General features: G+C 57.6%; 1 protein-coding gene across 3 annotated transcripts in view; it reads left to right on the top strand.

Moving 5' to 3' along the window:
• Positions 1-15933, top strand: part of SH3BP2 (SH3 domain binding protein 2) — a 47488-nt gene that overhangs the window by 25608 nt on the left and 5947 nt on the right. For all 3 annotated transcript variants that reach the window (XM_036275079.1, XM_036275084.1, XM_036275074.1), the window contains 6 exons: positions 10162-10301; positions 11240-11342; positions 12813-12930; positions 13204-13274; positions 14291-14379; positions 14933-15001. In XM_036275079.1, coding sequence (XP_036130972.1) covers positions 10166-10301; positions 11240-11342; positions 12813-12930; positions 13204-13274; positions 14291-14379; positions 14933-15001 — 586 coding nt within the window. In that variant the 5' untranslated portion in view covers positions 10162-10165. The remainder of the gene's footprint in view (positions 1-10161; positions 10302-11239; positions 11343-12812; positions 12931-13203; positions 13275-14290; positions 14380-14932; positions 15002-15933) is intronic.

Consider the following 15933-nt stretch of genomic DNA (forward strand, 5'->3'; position numbering starts at 1 on the left):
CATCCTTATAAACAGCGTTTTGAACTCTGCATCTGATTGATTGCTTATCTCTATTTTGTTTAGTTCTTTTCCTGGAGTTTTGTTCTGTTCTTTCATTTGGGACATGCTTCTTTGTCTCCTTATTCTGGCTGCCTCCCTGTGTTTGTTTCTATGTGTTAGGTGGAGTTGCTATGTCTTCTGGGCTTCCTAGAGTAACCTATTATAGTAGGTGTCCTGTAGGGTCCAGTGGCACAGCCTCCCTGGTCTCCCAGCTGGGTCCATGAGGTGTACTCCTCATGTGGACTTTATACCCTTCTGTTGTCATTGAGTCTTGATTGCTGCTGGCACATCAATGAGAGGGTTTTACTCAGGCTGAACAGCTGCAAGGACTGGCTGTGCCCACTATTCACCAACTTCTGACTCCCTTGGAGGATCAGCTGTGCAGGGCCCACCACACAGAGCAAGACTTACTTCAGCAGGGCTCTGGTACCCACTGAGTCCATTTCTTGAGTGTGTCACTTGTGGAGGTGGTTGGGTGGTGGTGATTCCACATGGTCTGAAGGTGTCCACTGAGTGTGCTGGCTTTGGGGCCAGGTCAGCCACTGCCGGTGTTCTACCCGGGGCCACCAGGCATAAGCTACAGAGCTGTCTGCTGATGGCTGCTGCTTGTGCTGGGCTTGGAGGTGCCCAGGCAAAGCCAAGCTGTGGACCAAGGCTGGCTGCTTGTAGTGCTGGGTCTGGGGCCACTTAGCGAGAGGTATGGGGCTCACTGAGGCCAGATGCTGCTTGTTTGAGAGAATTTAGGAAAATCTGAAGCAGGATCCAAGACAGGCCATTCCTACAGTAAAGCCACTAGGAGCAGTTTGGGTGGGCCTGAAATTTGGATGGGGCAGGGTCTCAGGGAATCACCAGGGTGGGGCAAACAGTGTGAGCCAGGTTGCTGGAGTCCCAGATATGGCTGCTGGCCAGTGGGCAAAGGGCTCACCAAAGGAAGAAAGGCCTCTGACAGCACATCTGTCCAGGAGAAAGCTGCCTCTCCAGCCCTCGCCCCAATGCCAAGCAACTCAGTTCTTCCCCTTGTGTCTCTGGTGCCTTTTGAGCTGCCTCACCCACACTGGAGCCTGGAGGGAGCAAGTCTGAGTAAGTCCGTGCGTGGGCCCCTTAAGAGGAGCTGCCTGGGGCTTCAGCAGCCTCAGCCTCCCTCAGCCTCAGTTCCTGCTGGTTTTACAGCCAGAAGTGATGGGAATTCTCTTCCTGGCACTGCAACCCTGAGCTGGTGGCCTAGTGTGGGATGGGGACCCCCCTCACTCCCCAGGGAGGACCTTCCCAGCCAAGGTGTCCTCCTGATTTTTATCCGCCACACGTGGGTGTGGGACCAGCCTGTCGTGCCTCCGCCCCTCCTACCAGTCTCGATGTGGCCTCTTCTTTAATTTCGTAGTTGTAGGACTTCTATTCAGCTTGATTTCAGGTGGTTTTGAATGATGGCTGTTCTGTAGTTTAGTTGCAACTTTGATGTGGTTGTGGGAGGAGGCGATACTGAGTGTACCTTCCCTGCCATCTTGACTGGAAGTCCGGAGCTGGAGTCTTTAAGCTGGGCTGAAAGTCCCCCAAAGCTCTGTGGTCACTGTGGCCACCTATTCCCCCTTCCGGCTCTCGCCTGGCCTAGCACTGGGTTTCCGGTCAGGTGTCAGCCAACCCAGCTCATGCACTGGTACAGGGCCGGGTGGGGGGTCGTCAGAGGAGGTGGGTGTCAGGATTGCCTGGCTTCCCTTTGGACAGTCCATCCTTTGGAGAGGGGCTCCATCTGTCCCTGAAGGGAGGACGTTCCGGGGAGGTGAAGGGGGAGCACCTCCTGGTCCTGTCACGACCCGCCCTCCCCACCCAAGGTCAGCCAGTCGCCACCTGGAGCCCTCACCGTGCCCATGGAGGGATGGCCAGGTGAGAATGAGGACTTGCACAAACCTGCACTTGCCTGGCCACCAAGCTGAACTGGAATGGGGCTGTGTGCCACCCCCGCTGCCCCCCAACTTCACCCAGGTGTGAGGCCAGGAGCATGGGCTCCATCTGTCCTCACAGCAGCTGCCCCCACCCCCACACTCGTGCCAGGTCTTTTTACAGATTGGGGAGGATGCCATTCACTGGGGTGGGGGCTCTGTTTCGGCTTCCCGTGCCTTCCACACAACTGCAGCCCCCACAACCCACCAGGGTGAACGTTCTACGTCTCCTTTAGGGCTCCCTGGGTGCCCCCTCTGTGCTGGGCTTGATTTGGTGAGGATGGGGTGGACAGTGACAACCCGTTGTGGTCAGTGTTCGGAGGGGCCGTGCTAGCCCCATGGAGGGACACAGGACCCCCTAGAGGTCAGGGAAGAGTGCCTGACAAAGGGAACACTTGTGCTAAACCTTATTTCATTTTTGGACGGTTCCCTGCTACTATATAGAAATATGACTGATTTTCGTGTATTGATCTTGTATCCTGCCACCTAGCTGAGCTCATTTATTAGTTCTCATCATTTTTAGTGGGTTCTTCAGAATTGTCTATAGACATGATCATCCAGTCTGTGAAGTTTAACTTTTCCCTTTCCAATCTGGATATTTTAAAAATGTTCTTGCCTAACTGAACTGGCTGGCAGATCCTATACCATGTTGAATAGCAGTGATGAGGCAGAGTCCTTGGCTTGTCCCCGATCTTCGGGCAAAGCTGTCAGCCTGTCACCACTGAGTGTGGGGTGAGCGCTGGGTGTTCCCCAGCTGCCCTTTGTCAGGGTGAGCGAGTCTTCTCCTGCTCCTAGTTTGTTGAGTGTTCTTATCGTGAAGGAATGTCGGATTTTGTCAAATGCTTTTTTGTTTTCTCTCTGAGAAGTTCCAGTGGTTTCGGTCCTCTGATATAGTGTATTACAAACTCGTTGAATTTTTCACAGGAAACCAGCCAGCATCCCTGCGATGAATCCCACTTGGCATGGTGTAGAACCAGCTAGCTAGTATTTGGTGAGGATTTTCATGTCCACATTCATGAGGAAAACTGGTCTGTATTTTTCTTTCCTGGTGATGCCTTTGGTCTGGGTATCAGGGTAATGCTGGCCTCATAAATGAGTTCCTACCTCTTCTGTTTTGGCAAGAGTTTGTGAAGAATCGGTGCTCAGTTGAGCCAGCGCTTGGGGCTGACTTCGTTCGCTTGCAGCTGTAGGTGTGGGAACGTGGAAGTCGGCCTGGAGGAGGGAGCCTGGCGGTCTGGGAAACGGGCCGCGGGTCTGCCAGGCGCGGGGACACTCAAGGTGCAGAGCCGGCGGGGAGCCGTGAAAAAGGCCCCGGGGAGGGTCCGGCAGGGCCGGGAGGGCTTAGACCCGGGACAGAGCCGCGAGGGGACGGGGCGAGTCCGCGCAGGGAAGGGGCGGGGCGAGGGGCGGGGCCACTCACCTGCCCGCGGGGCGGGGCGGGGCGGGGCGGGGCGAGGGGCGGAGCTCCCCACCTGCCCGCGAGCTCCCTGCAGCCGCGGGGAGGAGCCGGCGGTCCGGGGAGGGGGCGCGGCTGAATGGCGGGTGCGGGGCCCCGGGCGCGGGGCTGGGGTCCGCGCGGGCCAGGCGGCGGGGCCGAGGCGGCGGGGGCGCCCGGCCCGGGGCCGTGTCGGTGCGCGCAGGGCCGGCGGGCCGCCGCCCGGAAGCCCGCCATGCCCGCCGCGTGGACGCCGTGAGTACCGAGCCGGACCCGGGCCGTGGCTTCCTGCGGGAACAAAGGCGGGCGGGGGCCGGCCGGGGGCCGGCGGTGGGCGGGCGCGGCCGGGGGCTGCAGGAGGGGCGCGGGCACTCCCCCAGCCCCCGCGGGGCTCCGTCCCGGGCCGGGGGCGCGGGGTGCTGGCCTCGCCTTTGTTCGCAGCCCGGCGGTTGGGTCCCCGGCTGGAGGGCTGGCCTTTGATGGAGCCGCAGGGGCGGCCGGAGTGACCGAGGCTGGGCCCGGGCCGGCGAGCAGCCCCGGCGGAGGCGGTGACCCTCCGGTGGAGGGTCCTGCTTTTCCTGGGCGGACGGTTTTCCTCGTGTTTGCGGGACGGGGCTGGGTGGCAGGAGGGCGGCGGGCCTGCGCCTCTGGCTTTGTCGTTAGCTGCTCCGCCGCTGACCACACACCTCCTCCAACTCCGCTGGGGTCCCGGAAGGGAGCGGGACCCGGGTGGGGTGGGGGATGCTGTTCAGAGGAACCAGGCGTGGGGATAGAGTCCAAATGTGACTGGGCATTGAGGTGTCTCACAGGAGAGGGGACTCTGAACCTGGGTCTTGAAGAGTGAGTAGGAGTTCACGTGAGGAGGGGTAGCGATGAGGCCAGGCGTGTGAAAGCAGCCTGGCAGGTTTTGGGGAGAGCAGCTGGAGCATGAGTAGGAGGCAGGAAGAGGTGCAGGCCTGACTTGGGACCTGGGTTAACCCCTGTACAGTCACCCTGTCCCTGGTGACGGTGTACTTGTGGTCTGGCTGGGGTGATGCCCAGGCCCATGGAGAGAACATGGGTATCATCCAACCCGCCCAGTGTCTCAGGGCCACTGCTAAATGAGGGTGTGCTGTGGGCCAAGCTACATCTGTGTGGTCTCATTTCACAGCCCCAGCAACTGAGGCTTAGGGGACCCCTGAGGCCAAGCTAGGACAGGAACCTGGGTTGTCCCCCCTCCCCTTCCCCCCGCAGCTGGGGCCTCTTGGCTACCTGCTTTTCTGCTACCTGGTCTCAGGCCCTAAGGAAAGGATGGACAGTCCCTGGCTGGGTAGCTCAGTTAATGAGAGCATTGTCCTGATATGACAAGGTTGCAGATTCAATCCCTGGTCAGGGCACATTCTATAAGAATCAACCAATGCCCTGGCCGATTTGGCTCAGCGGTTAGAGCATCTGCCTGCGGTCCAGAGAGATCCGGGTTCGGTTCCTGCTAAGGGCACGTATCTCGGTTGCAGTTTGTCCCCGGCCCTGGTTGGGTCGTGCGGGTGGCAGCCACTTGATGTGTCCCTTTCATGTCGATGTTTGTCTCTCTTCCTCTCTCTCTCTCCCACTTTATCTGAACCAAAAATGAAAAAATGTCCTCGGGTGAGGATTAAAAAAGAAAAAAAGAATCAACCAATGGCCCAGGCAGTGTTGCTCAGTGGATTGAGCATCGTCCCATGGACTGAGAGGTCCTGGTTCGATTCCTGGTCAAGTCACATGCCTAGCTTGCGGGCTCGATCCCCAGTGGAGGGCATGCAGGAGGCAGCCAATCCTCACAGAGATGTTTCTCTCTCTGTCTCTTCCTCTCCCTCTAAAAATATCAATAAAAACATTAAAAAATAAAAAAGTATCAACCAGCGAATATAAAAATAAGTAGAAAAACTCAGTAGTCCTCTCCACCCCTTTCCACTTTCTAAAATCAATTAAAAATTGTTTTTAAAAATAGAAAGAAAGGCCTGGCCGGTGTGGCTCAGTGGTTGAGTGTGGACCCATGCACCAAGGGGTCACCAGTTTGATTCCCTGTCAGGGCACATGTCCAGGTTGTGGGCCAAATCCCCAGTGGGGACCATGCAGGAGGTGGCCAATCAATGTTCTCTCTTTTGTTTTGTTTTTCAACTTATCTTTGTTGTTGAATGTATTACAGATGTCCCTCCTTTTTCCCCTATTTAACCTCTCCCCCTCCTCCCACCCTACTGCTGCCTTTACCCACACTATTGTCTGTGTCCATTGGTCATGCATATACTTTTTTTTTTTTTTTTTTATCCTCACCCGAGGACATTTTTCCATTTTTTGCACAGATAGAGTGGGAGGGAGAGAGAGGAAGAGACAGAGAGAGAGAAACATCGATGTGAAAGGGACACATCGAGTGGCTGCCACCGCACGACCAACCAGGGCCGGGGACAGACTGCAACCGAAGTACGTGCCCTTAGCGGGAACCGAACCCGGGTCTCTCCGAACCGCAGGCCGATGCTCTAACCGCTGAGCCAAACTGGCCAGGGCATGCATATATTTTTTAAAAAAACTTATCTTTATTGTTGAAGGCATTACAGATGTCCTCACTTTTATTTCCCATTGACCCCCCTTCCCCAATCCTGCCCCTCTCCTGCCTTCCCCACACTATTGTCAGTATCCGTGGGTCATGCATATATGCATAGAAGGTCTTTGGTTTACCTCATCCCACCCTCCCTCTCCACTTCCCTTTGAGGTTCATCAGTCTAACAGCCAATTGTACTTCTTAATTCCTTCATCTTTTTCACCAGTCCCCCAGCCCCCACCCATTTGGCAAGCAACAAAAAGTTCTCTGTATCTAGGAGTCTGTTTCTGTTCTGCTTGCTCATTTTGTTTGTCGATTCAATTTTTGATAGATATGTATTAATTGCCATTTCATTGTTCATATTTTTGTTCTTCTTCAAGAAGACTCTTGAACATTTCATATAATACTGGTTTGGTGGTAATGAACGCTTTTAGCTTTTCCTTATCTGGGAAACTCTTAATATGTCCATCGATTCTAAATGATAGCTTTGCCGGATAGAGTAATCCTGGTTGTAGGTCATTGCTTTTCATCACCTTGAATATCTCTTGCCACTTCTTTCTGGCCTGCAAAATTTCTTTTGAGAAATCAGCTGACAGTCTTATGGGAGCTCCTTTGTAGGTAATGAACTGCTTTTCTCTTGCTGCTTTTAAGATTCTCTCTTAGTCTTGATCCTTTTGCATTTTGATGACGATGTGTCTTGGTGTGGACCTCTTTGGGTTCATCTTGTTTGGGACTCTCCATGCTTCCTGGACTTGTATGTCTGTTTCCTTCACCAAGTTAGGGAAGTTTTCTGTCATTGTTTCAAATAAGTTTTTAATTTCTTGCTCTCGCTCTCTTCTCCTTCTGGCACCTCTACGATGTGAATGTTGGCACGCTTGAAGTTGTTCCACAGGTTCCTTACATTATCCTCATTATTTTGGATTCCTTTTTCTTTTTGCTGTTCTGATTGAGTGCTTTGTGCTTCCTTATATTCCAAGTCAATGGTTTGCTTCTTGGCTTTACCTACTCTATTATTGATTCCCTGTAAATTATTCTTTATTTCAGTTAGTGCCTCCTTCATTTCTGACTGGTTCTTTTTTATGTTGTTGATCTTCTCACTAAGTTCTTTGGAGGTCTCACTAAGTTCCTTGGAGGTCTCACTAAGTCCCTTGAGCATCCTTATAACCAGTGTTTTGAACTCTGCACTTATCTCCATTTTGTTTAATTCTTTTCCTAGAGTTTTGTTCTTTTCTTTCATTTGGGACATGTTTCTTTTCCTCCTCATTTTGGCTGCTTCCCTGTGATTGTTTCTATGTATTAGGTAGAGGTGATATGTCTCCTAGGCTTTGTAGATTGTTCTGTTGTTTTAGGTGTCCTGTAGGGTCCAGTGGCACAGCCTCCCTGATCACCCCAGCTGGGCCCTCGAGGTACCCCCCTTGTATGAACTGTACACCCTTCTGTTGTAATTGAGTCTTGATTACTTGTTGGCATGTCAGTGGGGGGAATTTACTCAGGCTAATCAGCTGCAAGGATTGGCTGTACTCACTGACCTCTATCTTGGAGGGTCACCTGTGCAGGGCTCTGGTACCCACTGAGTCCGCACATTGAGTGTGTCACTTGTGGAGGTGGTTGGGTGGTGGTGATTCGACATCGTCTGAAGGTGTCCACTGGGTGTGCTGGCTCTGGGGCCAGGTCAGCCACTCTGGTGTTCTACCCGGGGCTACCAGGCATAAGCTACAGAGCAGTCTGCTGATGGCTGCTGCTTGTGCTGGGCTTGGAGGTGCCCAGGCGAAGCCAAGCTGTGGACCAAGGCTGGCTGCTTGTAGTGCTGGGCCTGGGGCCACTTAGCGGGAGGTATGGGGCTCGCTGAGGCCTGATGTTGCTTTTTTTTTTTTTTTATCCTCACCTGAGGATATTTTTTCCATTTTTTTGTTCAGATAGAGTGGGAGGGAGAGAGAGAAACATTGACGTGAAAGGGACACATCAAGTGGCTGCCACCCTCACAATCCAACCAGGGCCGAGGACAAACTGCAACCGAGGTACGCGCCCCTAGCGAGAACCGAGCCCAGCTCTCTCTGGACTACAGGCCGACACTCTAATCGCTGAGCCAAACCGGCCAGGGCCTGATGCTACTTTTTTGAGAAAATTTGGGAAAATCTGAAACAGCCAAAACAGGCCATTCCTATGATAAAGCCATTGGAAACAGCTTGGGTGGGCCCTAAAGTTGGGTGGGACAGGGCCTCAAGGAATCACCAGGTGGGGTAAACAGTGTGAGCCAGGTTGCTGGAGTCCCAGGTATGGGGAAGGGCTCACCAAAGGAACAACGGCCTCTGATAGCATGTCTGTCCAGGAGAAAGCTGCCTGTCCAGCTCTCCTCGGATGCCAGACAGCTCGGTTCTTGCCCTGGCTGGTTTGGCTCAGCAGTTAGAGTGTTGGCCAGTGGACCGGAGAGTCCTGGGTTTGGTTCCCGCTAAGGGCACGTACCACGATTGCAGTTTGTCCCTGGTCCTGGTTAGGGTCGTGTGGGTGGCAGCTAGTCGATGTGTCTCTCTCACATCGATGTTTCCCTCTCTCCCTCCCGCTCTATCTGAAGATAAATGTCCTCAGGTGAGGATAAACAAAAACAACAACAACAACAACAACTCAGTTCTTTCCCATATATCTCTGGTGCCTTTTAAGCTGCCTCCCCCACGCTGGAGCCTGGAGGGAGTGAGTCCGAGTAAGTCCCTGCGCAGGTCCTTTAAGAGGAACTGGGGCTCCAGCGACCTCAACCTCCTTCTGTTTCAGTTCCCGCTGGTTTTTACAGCCAGAAGTTAGGGGGACTTGGCCTCCTGGCACTGAACCCTTAGCTGGGGGCCTGGTGTGCGACAGGGACCCCTCACTCCTCAGAGAGGACCTTCCCCACCGAGGTGTCCTGATTTTTATCCATCACATGTGGGTGTGGGACCAGCCTGTCCTCGCCTCTGTCTCTCCTACCAGTGTCGATGTGGCTTCTTCGTAGTTGGAGGACTTCCATTACGTTCGATGTCTGGCGGTTCTGAATGATGGTTGTTCTGTAGTTTAGTTGTAATTTTGATTTCTCTCTCATTGATGTTTCTGGCTCTCCCTCTCTCTTCCTGTCTCTCTAAAATCAATAAAGAAAAAAAAATAAAATTTAAAAAAGAAAGAAAGAAAGGGCCCTGGCTGGTTTGGTTCAGCAGTTAGACTATCAGCTTGCAGACCAGAGTCGCGTGTTCGATTCTGGTCAGGGGCACGTACCCCGGTTGCAGTTTGGTCCCTGGCTCTGGTCAGGATGATGTGGGTGGCAACCAATCAATGTGTCTCTCTCACATAGGTGTTTCTCTCTCTCCCCCTCCCATTCTGTCTGAAACTAAATAGAAAAAATATCCTTGGGTGAGGATTTAAAAAGAAAAAAGAGAAAGAGCCAGCCTGTGTGGCTCAGTGGATTGAGTGTCGTCCCATGGACTGGAAGGTCCCAGTTGGATTCCTGGTCAGGGCACATGCCTGAGTTGCAGGCTCGATCCCCAGTAGGGGGCGTGCAGGGAACAGCTGATGGATGTTTCTGTCTCTCCCTTCCTCTCTAAAAAAGCAATAAAAACATATTTAAAACAGGAAGGAAGGAAGGGAGGGAGGGCTAGAAGCCAGATCAGGGCAGGTAGGAGTGGAGGGTGGGCTCTCTAGGGACCATGTCCCTCCCTGCTGAAGGTCAGAGTTGGTGAAGAGGGTTCCCAGGTCCTGCCCCAGCTCCTGTGCCTCTTAGACTCCCTCCTTCAGATGGTGAATCATCACCTCCTCCTGGAAGCCCTCCCTGAATTTCCTATCTAGGGCAGGCCCCAGTGTAGGCTCACCTGGCACTTGGACTTAGGGAGGTTATGGCTAAGGTTGACTTACCTGGGCCAGTGGTTTCCTGAGTTCATTCACCGCTACACCCCAGTCTCCATGGGGCCCTGAGCTCAGTAGGTGTGTGCTCAGTGAACCAGTGACAGTGAAGGAGCACACCTGGCTCCTAGGGTCCTGGCTGTCAGGTATGTAGCCAAATGGACCAGGGGCTGAGCAAGTGGACCAGGTGGCCCTGTCTCCCTGGGATCCCCCAGGAAGCCTGAGGTCTTCAGGAGGGAGCTGTCTCACCTTCCTGGTGTCTTCAGGATCTTGGCAGTGTCCCCAGCTTAGCCACCTTCTGTCCCCCACGCCTGACTGAGACATTTCCCCTTTTATTGCAGCTTCATGGCAGCCGAGGAGATGCACTGGCCTGTCCCCATGAAGGCCATCGGTGCCCAGAACCTGCTAACCATGCCCGGCGGAGTGACCAAAGCTGGCTACCTGCACAAGAAGGGCGGCACCCAGCTGCAGCTGCTCAAATGTGAGTCTCCTGCCGGGAGCACGACGGGGAGACGTGGGGACGGAGCTGATCACACAGCGGGCCCTGCCGAGTGTCCCTTCCTCCCTGGCCACCGCACCCCCGGGGGGCCGCCTCAGCTCGCAGGACTGAGAGGGTCCGGGGTAGTGCAGAGATACGCCGGGCATTTATTTGGGGCACAGTGCTGAGCAGCTGGTCGGGCTGAGCCCTTGTCTTATCCGGTGGGTGTTCAGTGAGTGGGCTGGTCACTGTGGTTCAGAATGACCCCACATGCCAAGCAGAGACCTCTAGAGCTGCTTGAGACCAGGGCGGTGGTCTAGGACAGCAGGATGGGGGAGGGAGGGAGCCCCCAGCCCCGGGAGATACCCACATGTCAAGACACTGAAGGTCAGAGAGCTTTAGACCTTGCCCACCCCTCTCAGCAGCCTCAGGCGGCCATGCCTTTGCTGGATGCGGCCTGGTCGAGGGGCCCCAGGCTGGGCACTCGGTTTCTTTGTGGGCACCGACTAGTCTGCTGTCTTTGGACGGTGTGCCTCCAAGGATGGGCTATCACTGACCTGCCCCCAGGCCTGGGTGGGGCTCTTGTTGGCACACTCTCTGGGCTCTGTGTCCCCTCCCTCCCTGTGCCAGCATGAGGTGCAGGGAACCTCCAGCAGCCCCGCAGTTCACTGCCCCTGTCCCTGGGGGTCGTGGTAGCTCTGCACAGCCCAGCCCCCCAAGTCTACCCCTGCCTGCGGCCAGCCATCATGCCCACGAACGTGTGTCCACGTTTGACCCCATGCTAGACTCCTGGGGAAGAGCCAGCCCAGCTCTCTGCCCGTCCGTTCAGTGAGGGTTCAAAGCCTGGTGCAGTCGCCCAGGGCCCCTGGGGAGGGTCCCCAGAGAGGGGTCTGCCCAGCGGTGCCCCCAGCTCACCCTCACCCTCACCTCACCGCCCACAGGGCCCCTGCGCTTTGTCATCATTCACAAGCGGTGTATCTACTACTTCAAGACCAGCACGTCTGCCTCCCCACAGGGCGCCTTCTCGCTGAGCGGCTACAACCGGTGAGTGCCCTGCCGTCCACCCTGCCTCCCGGCCAGCTGCTCCCACCCCTGTGTCTGCCCAGACTGCCGAGATGGCTTAGGTCCCCAACCCGTGACGCCACACCCACCTCCTCTCGGCCTCCTTGGGGTCTCACTCCCCCACAGGCTAGCCTCTGGCCTTTGCCCAGGGCCTGGGGAGGAGGCTGGGGGCTTCCTGCTGCCTTATCAGCAAGCCTCGGGTTGGGACAGCCTGCTTTCCAGAGTCCCCATTCAGCCTACTGCCCGGTGACCTTTGCATCCTTCCTCCCACCCTCTTACCCTCCAGCCTTCCCTCCAAGGGGCCAAGCCCAGCACCCCCCAGGCCCTGTTCAGGCCACCCCCGCTCCAGGGGCCTCCCAGGCTGGGTCAGCACCCTGCTTCCCGTGTGCATGGGTCGGGTCGGTCCAATGAGGGGCCACGAGCCTGCCCTCGAGGGGCTCCCAGGCTGATGGGGGGCAGGCACCAGGCCCGAGCTCTCTGGGTGGGATGTGGCAGCAGCCACTGGCATCGTCTGGATCCACCCCATGGCTTTGGGGGCCTGCACAGCAGGGTGCAGTGGGCACCAGGGCCCTGCCCCTATGGCATTAGTTCGTGCCAGCCTCCTCCAAGGTCCCGTGGTCTCACTGGTGCGACTGGGACCCTCAGGGAGTGACTCTAGGCCAGCGCTTCTCAACCTGTGGGTCGCGACCCCTCTAGGGGTCAAGTGACCCTTTCACAGGGGTCGCCTAAGACATAACAGTAGCAAAGTTACAGTTATGAAGTAGCAACAAAAATAATTTTGTGGTTGGGGTCACCACCGCAAGAGGAACTGTATTACAGAGTCGCAGCATCAGGAAGGTTGAGAACCGCTGCTCTAGGCCTTAGCTCACACCCCAGCCACAAGCTGAGTGGGGAGACTTGCCCAGGCACCGCCCAGTGACAGGCTGGCAGAGCACCACGGCCGCTCTGGGGTCACTGGGGGAGGGGCGTTTCCTTCCTTGGACTCCCCCTCTTGGCCTGGTGGAGGTGCAGCTTTGCCCCAGGGGGTGATCCAGGCCCTTTGATGGGCCAGATGGGCACACCTGCCCCCGGTGCAGCCCCCCCATGGTTTCTCTATGCACACCCTGCGTCATGGCTGGGGGACCACTACAGGGCGTCATTTCCTTAAAATGCTCTCAGGACAGCAGGGCAGGCAGGGTCTGAGGTGGGAGTGTGGTGTCCATGTGTGGGCACTGAAGGTGACATGTCCTTGGAGGCCACAGGCGGCTGCTCCCAGGACATCCTCCTGGACCTCAGACTCCCCTGTCCACCCCCTGCCCACCCTTGCACCCACACTTTCCTCTGCCTGAAGCCTTAGGCCTTCCAGATCCGCCCATGTCTCTCAGAGCCAGGTGCTGGGTGCCCAGACCTGTCTCAGGGCGGGGCAGTCCCTGCGGGTGTGGACAGGGGGTGACCCCGGCCCTGTGCCCTTAGGGTGATGCGGGCAGCCGAGGAGACGACGTCCAGCAATGTCTTCCCCTTCAAGATCGTCCACATCAGCAAGAAGCACCGCACGTGGTTCTTCTCAGCCTCCTCCGAGGACGAGCGCAAGGTGCCTGGGGGGTCCTGCGGGGACGTGGTTAGTGCATGGGCAGCTGGGCAGGTGCTGCCCCTTGGTGCCCTGACCTCACACCCAGGTACCAGCACCACACGCTCAGAATATGCCCTCAGGAGGAGCCTTGAATGGGCTGAGGGGGCCACCGCCAGGTGGTGTCCCCGGACTTTCGTGTGCACTGCAAAGCAGCAGTGCAGTGAAGGGACGAGGGGAGGGTGGGGCTGTGCCCTGGGCAGTACCATGCCCACCTTGACCCTGGTTGACCCACAGAGCTGGATGGCCTTGCTGCGCAGGGAGATCGGCCACTTCCATGAGAAGAAGGAGCTGCCTCTGGACACCAGGTGAGCCTATGACTGTGCTGGGGAGACAGGTGTTTCCAGGGGTCCTGGGCTTCACACATGCACCCCGCCTCCCAGCATCCTCTCCTTGGAGGTTCTGGAGGTGTCGAGTGGGCCGCATGTGTCCCAGGTGTGCACCAGCATGTGTGTCCCCATGCACCTGTGTGTTCATGCACCTGAGTGTGTAAGCATGTGTGTGTGTACTGAGTGTGTGTGTTTGTGTGTGCCCCCGTTGGTAGTGCCTACTTAGGGGTCACATGCTTTTACCTGCTCACCCAAGAGGCCCAGCATTTGCAGCTGCCCAGAGCTTTGGGTACCCCCACCATGTCCACCCTGGCTGGCTCAGGAGTGAGACCAGAGTGAGTCCCCACGACACAAGCTCAGTCCATCTGGGTCTCGGCGACCTCACTTAGGTGGCCCAGCCAGCAGCAGGAGCTCTCTGGGCAGAATAGAAGCCATCCTGTCCTTTCATAGATGAGGCAGCTCAAGCCAGAGATGGCCTGCCACACCCGAGGCCATCTTGCAGGTCCCTGCTTGCTACTGGAGTCCTGGCCTTCAGTCCCAGCCAGTGTCCTTCAGCTTGGCCTAGAGATGACGAAGCCCCCGTGGCAGGAGCAGGGGGACGGGGGCCCTGAGGCCTGGGAGCAGCTGGCTAGTCACGCGGCCACACTTGTGGCAAGAACCACGGCGGGGGAGGGCAGGGAGGCACCACAGCCTCCAGCTGCTGTGTTAGTCCTGGTGCCCCTGCATGGAGCATGTCTGTGTGTCTGTGTCTGCATGCCTGTCTGTCCTCATTCTGTGTATATCTATTTCTAGGTCTGTGTATCCTTGTGTCTCTGAGGGTCCTTGTGTCTGTCTGTGTATACGTCCACGTGAGCGTGTTTGAGTGTGTGCACATGCCTGTGTTTGTCTGTGTCTGTGCGTGCTCACGTGTGCAGGTGTGTCCGTACTTGTGAGCACAAAGGGAGCCCTGCCCTGTGCTCACTGCCCGGCCTCCGCCCGCCCTCCCCGAACCTCAGTGACTCCAGCTCGGACACGGACAGTTTCTACGGTGCAGTCGAGCGGCCTGTGGACATCAGCCTCTCTCCGTACCCCACGGACAACGAAGGTGAGGCCCCCTGGCGCGCTCCGCCCCCTGGCGCGCTCCGCCCCCTGGCGCGCTCCGCCCCCTGGCGCGCTCCGCCCCCTGGCGCGCTCCGCCCCCTGGCGCGCTCCGCCCCCTGGCGCGCTCCGCCCCCTGGCGCGCTCCGCCCCCTGGCGCGCTCCGCCCCCTGGCGCGCTCCGCCCCCTGGCGCGCTCCGCCCCCTGGCGCGCTCCGCCCCCGGCGCGCTCCGCCCTGGCGCGCTCCGCCCCCTGGCGCGCTCCGCCCCTGGCGCGCTCCGCCCCCTGGCGCGCTCCGCCCCCTGGCGCGCTCCGCCCCCTGGCGCGCTCCGCCCCCTGGCGCTCCCGCAGTGACAGGACCATCCTCCAGGTCGCTGCCTGGGACAGGAGGCTGCCTTGGCTCTCCTGCCTCTGGTTCCCTGTGGCTCCCCAGCGGCCAGCCTGCTTTGTCCTCATCCCCGCCCCAGGCCTCCCTGACAGTAGTGCTCCGAGGCCCCCCCACTGGCACAGCTAGACGGGTCTGCTTTGTTCTGACTCCCTACCTCCCCACCTCCCCGCAGACTATGAGCGTGATGACGAGGACGACTCGTACCTGGAGCCGGACTCCCCTGAGCCCGGGAAGCCCGAGGGTAGGTGGCTAGCTGTGAGCCTGGTGCTCTGGCGCAGAGAGCCGGGACTAGGGTTGCCTGCTCCACTCCCCGCCTTAGTTTCCCTGTTTGGCCCTAGTGTCAGAAAGGACAGAGCAGAAGAGGTGCGCATGCTGGCTGCTCTGCCCCCTGCTTCTCAGGTCGGGGCACACTGGGGTGCTGAGCCAGCTGGTTCAGGGTGAGCGGGCCCAGAGCAGGAGCCACTCCCCATGCTGACAGCTCTCTGTGGAGCTCTGTAGGCAAGACAGCCACTCAGCAGCCCACGCCCCACCCCCGCCTCCTGAAGCACATGCCTCAGCAAGGGACACTGCATGTACCAGACATTGCATGTGTGTGTCCCCTGGAGGCACAGGGCGGGTGGGCAGGACTGTGCTTCTGTCTTGCTGTCTGTCTTTCTGCCTGTCCCCATCTGTCTTCCCTTCTACCCTTCCTCAGACCCTGGGCTCCTCTCATTCTGTTGATTCCATTATCCCTGAGGACTTGGGACAGTCCTCCCAGCCCCTGGCCGCCTTCTTGCTTGGCCTCCTCTCCCATGTCCTATCCTCTGCCCACTGCAGTCCTCACTCCTGTGTCCTTTCAGCTCCGCCTTCTCACGCACACCCAGGTCCGGCCCTTCCCCTCCTCCGGGCTCCCCCCAGTGGGCCTCAGCTCCCACTGGCCTTCAACCCACCAGCACCTTTGAGCCATGGCCTCTCCTCACCCAGTGCAGAGCCCCTTCCTCACAGGCGCCACCTCTCCTCTGGCCTGTGACCCAGCCTGGTCCATCCTACCCGTGAACTGTGAACCGCAGCCTGGGGTGCTGGCGATGAGCGCAGGGATGCAGGACCCTCAATCCCGCCATCTGCTCACCCGGGCTTGCTCCCTCCCCCCGGGGAGAGTGCCACCGCTCCAGTCAGGCGGTCCCCTCCTTTCCC

Source organism: Molossus molossus, unplaced genomic scaffold (assembly GCF_014108415.1).
Source record: "Molossus molossus isolate mMolMol1 unplaced genomic scaffold, mMolMol1.p scaffold_m16_p_1, whole genome shotgun sequence".
NCBI classification, from domain to species: Eukaryota; Metazoa; Chordata; class Mammalia; order Chiroptera; family Molossidae; genus Molossus; species Molossus molossus.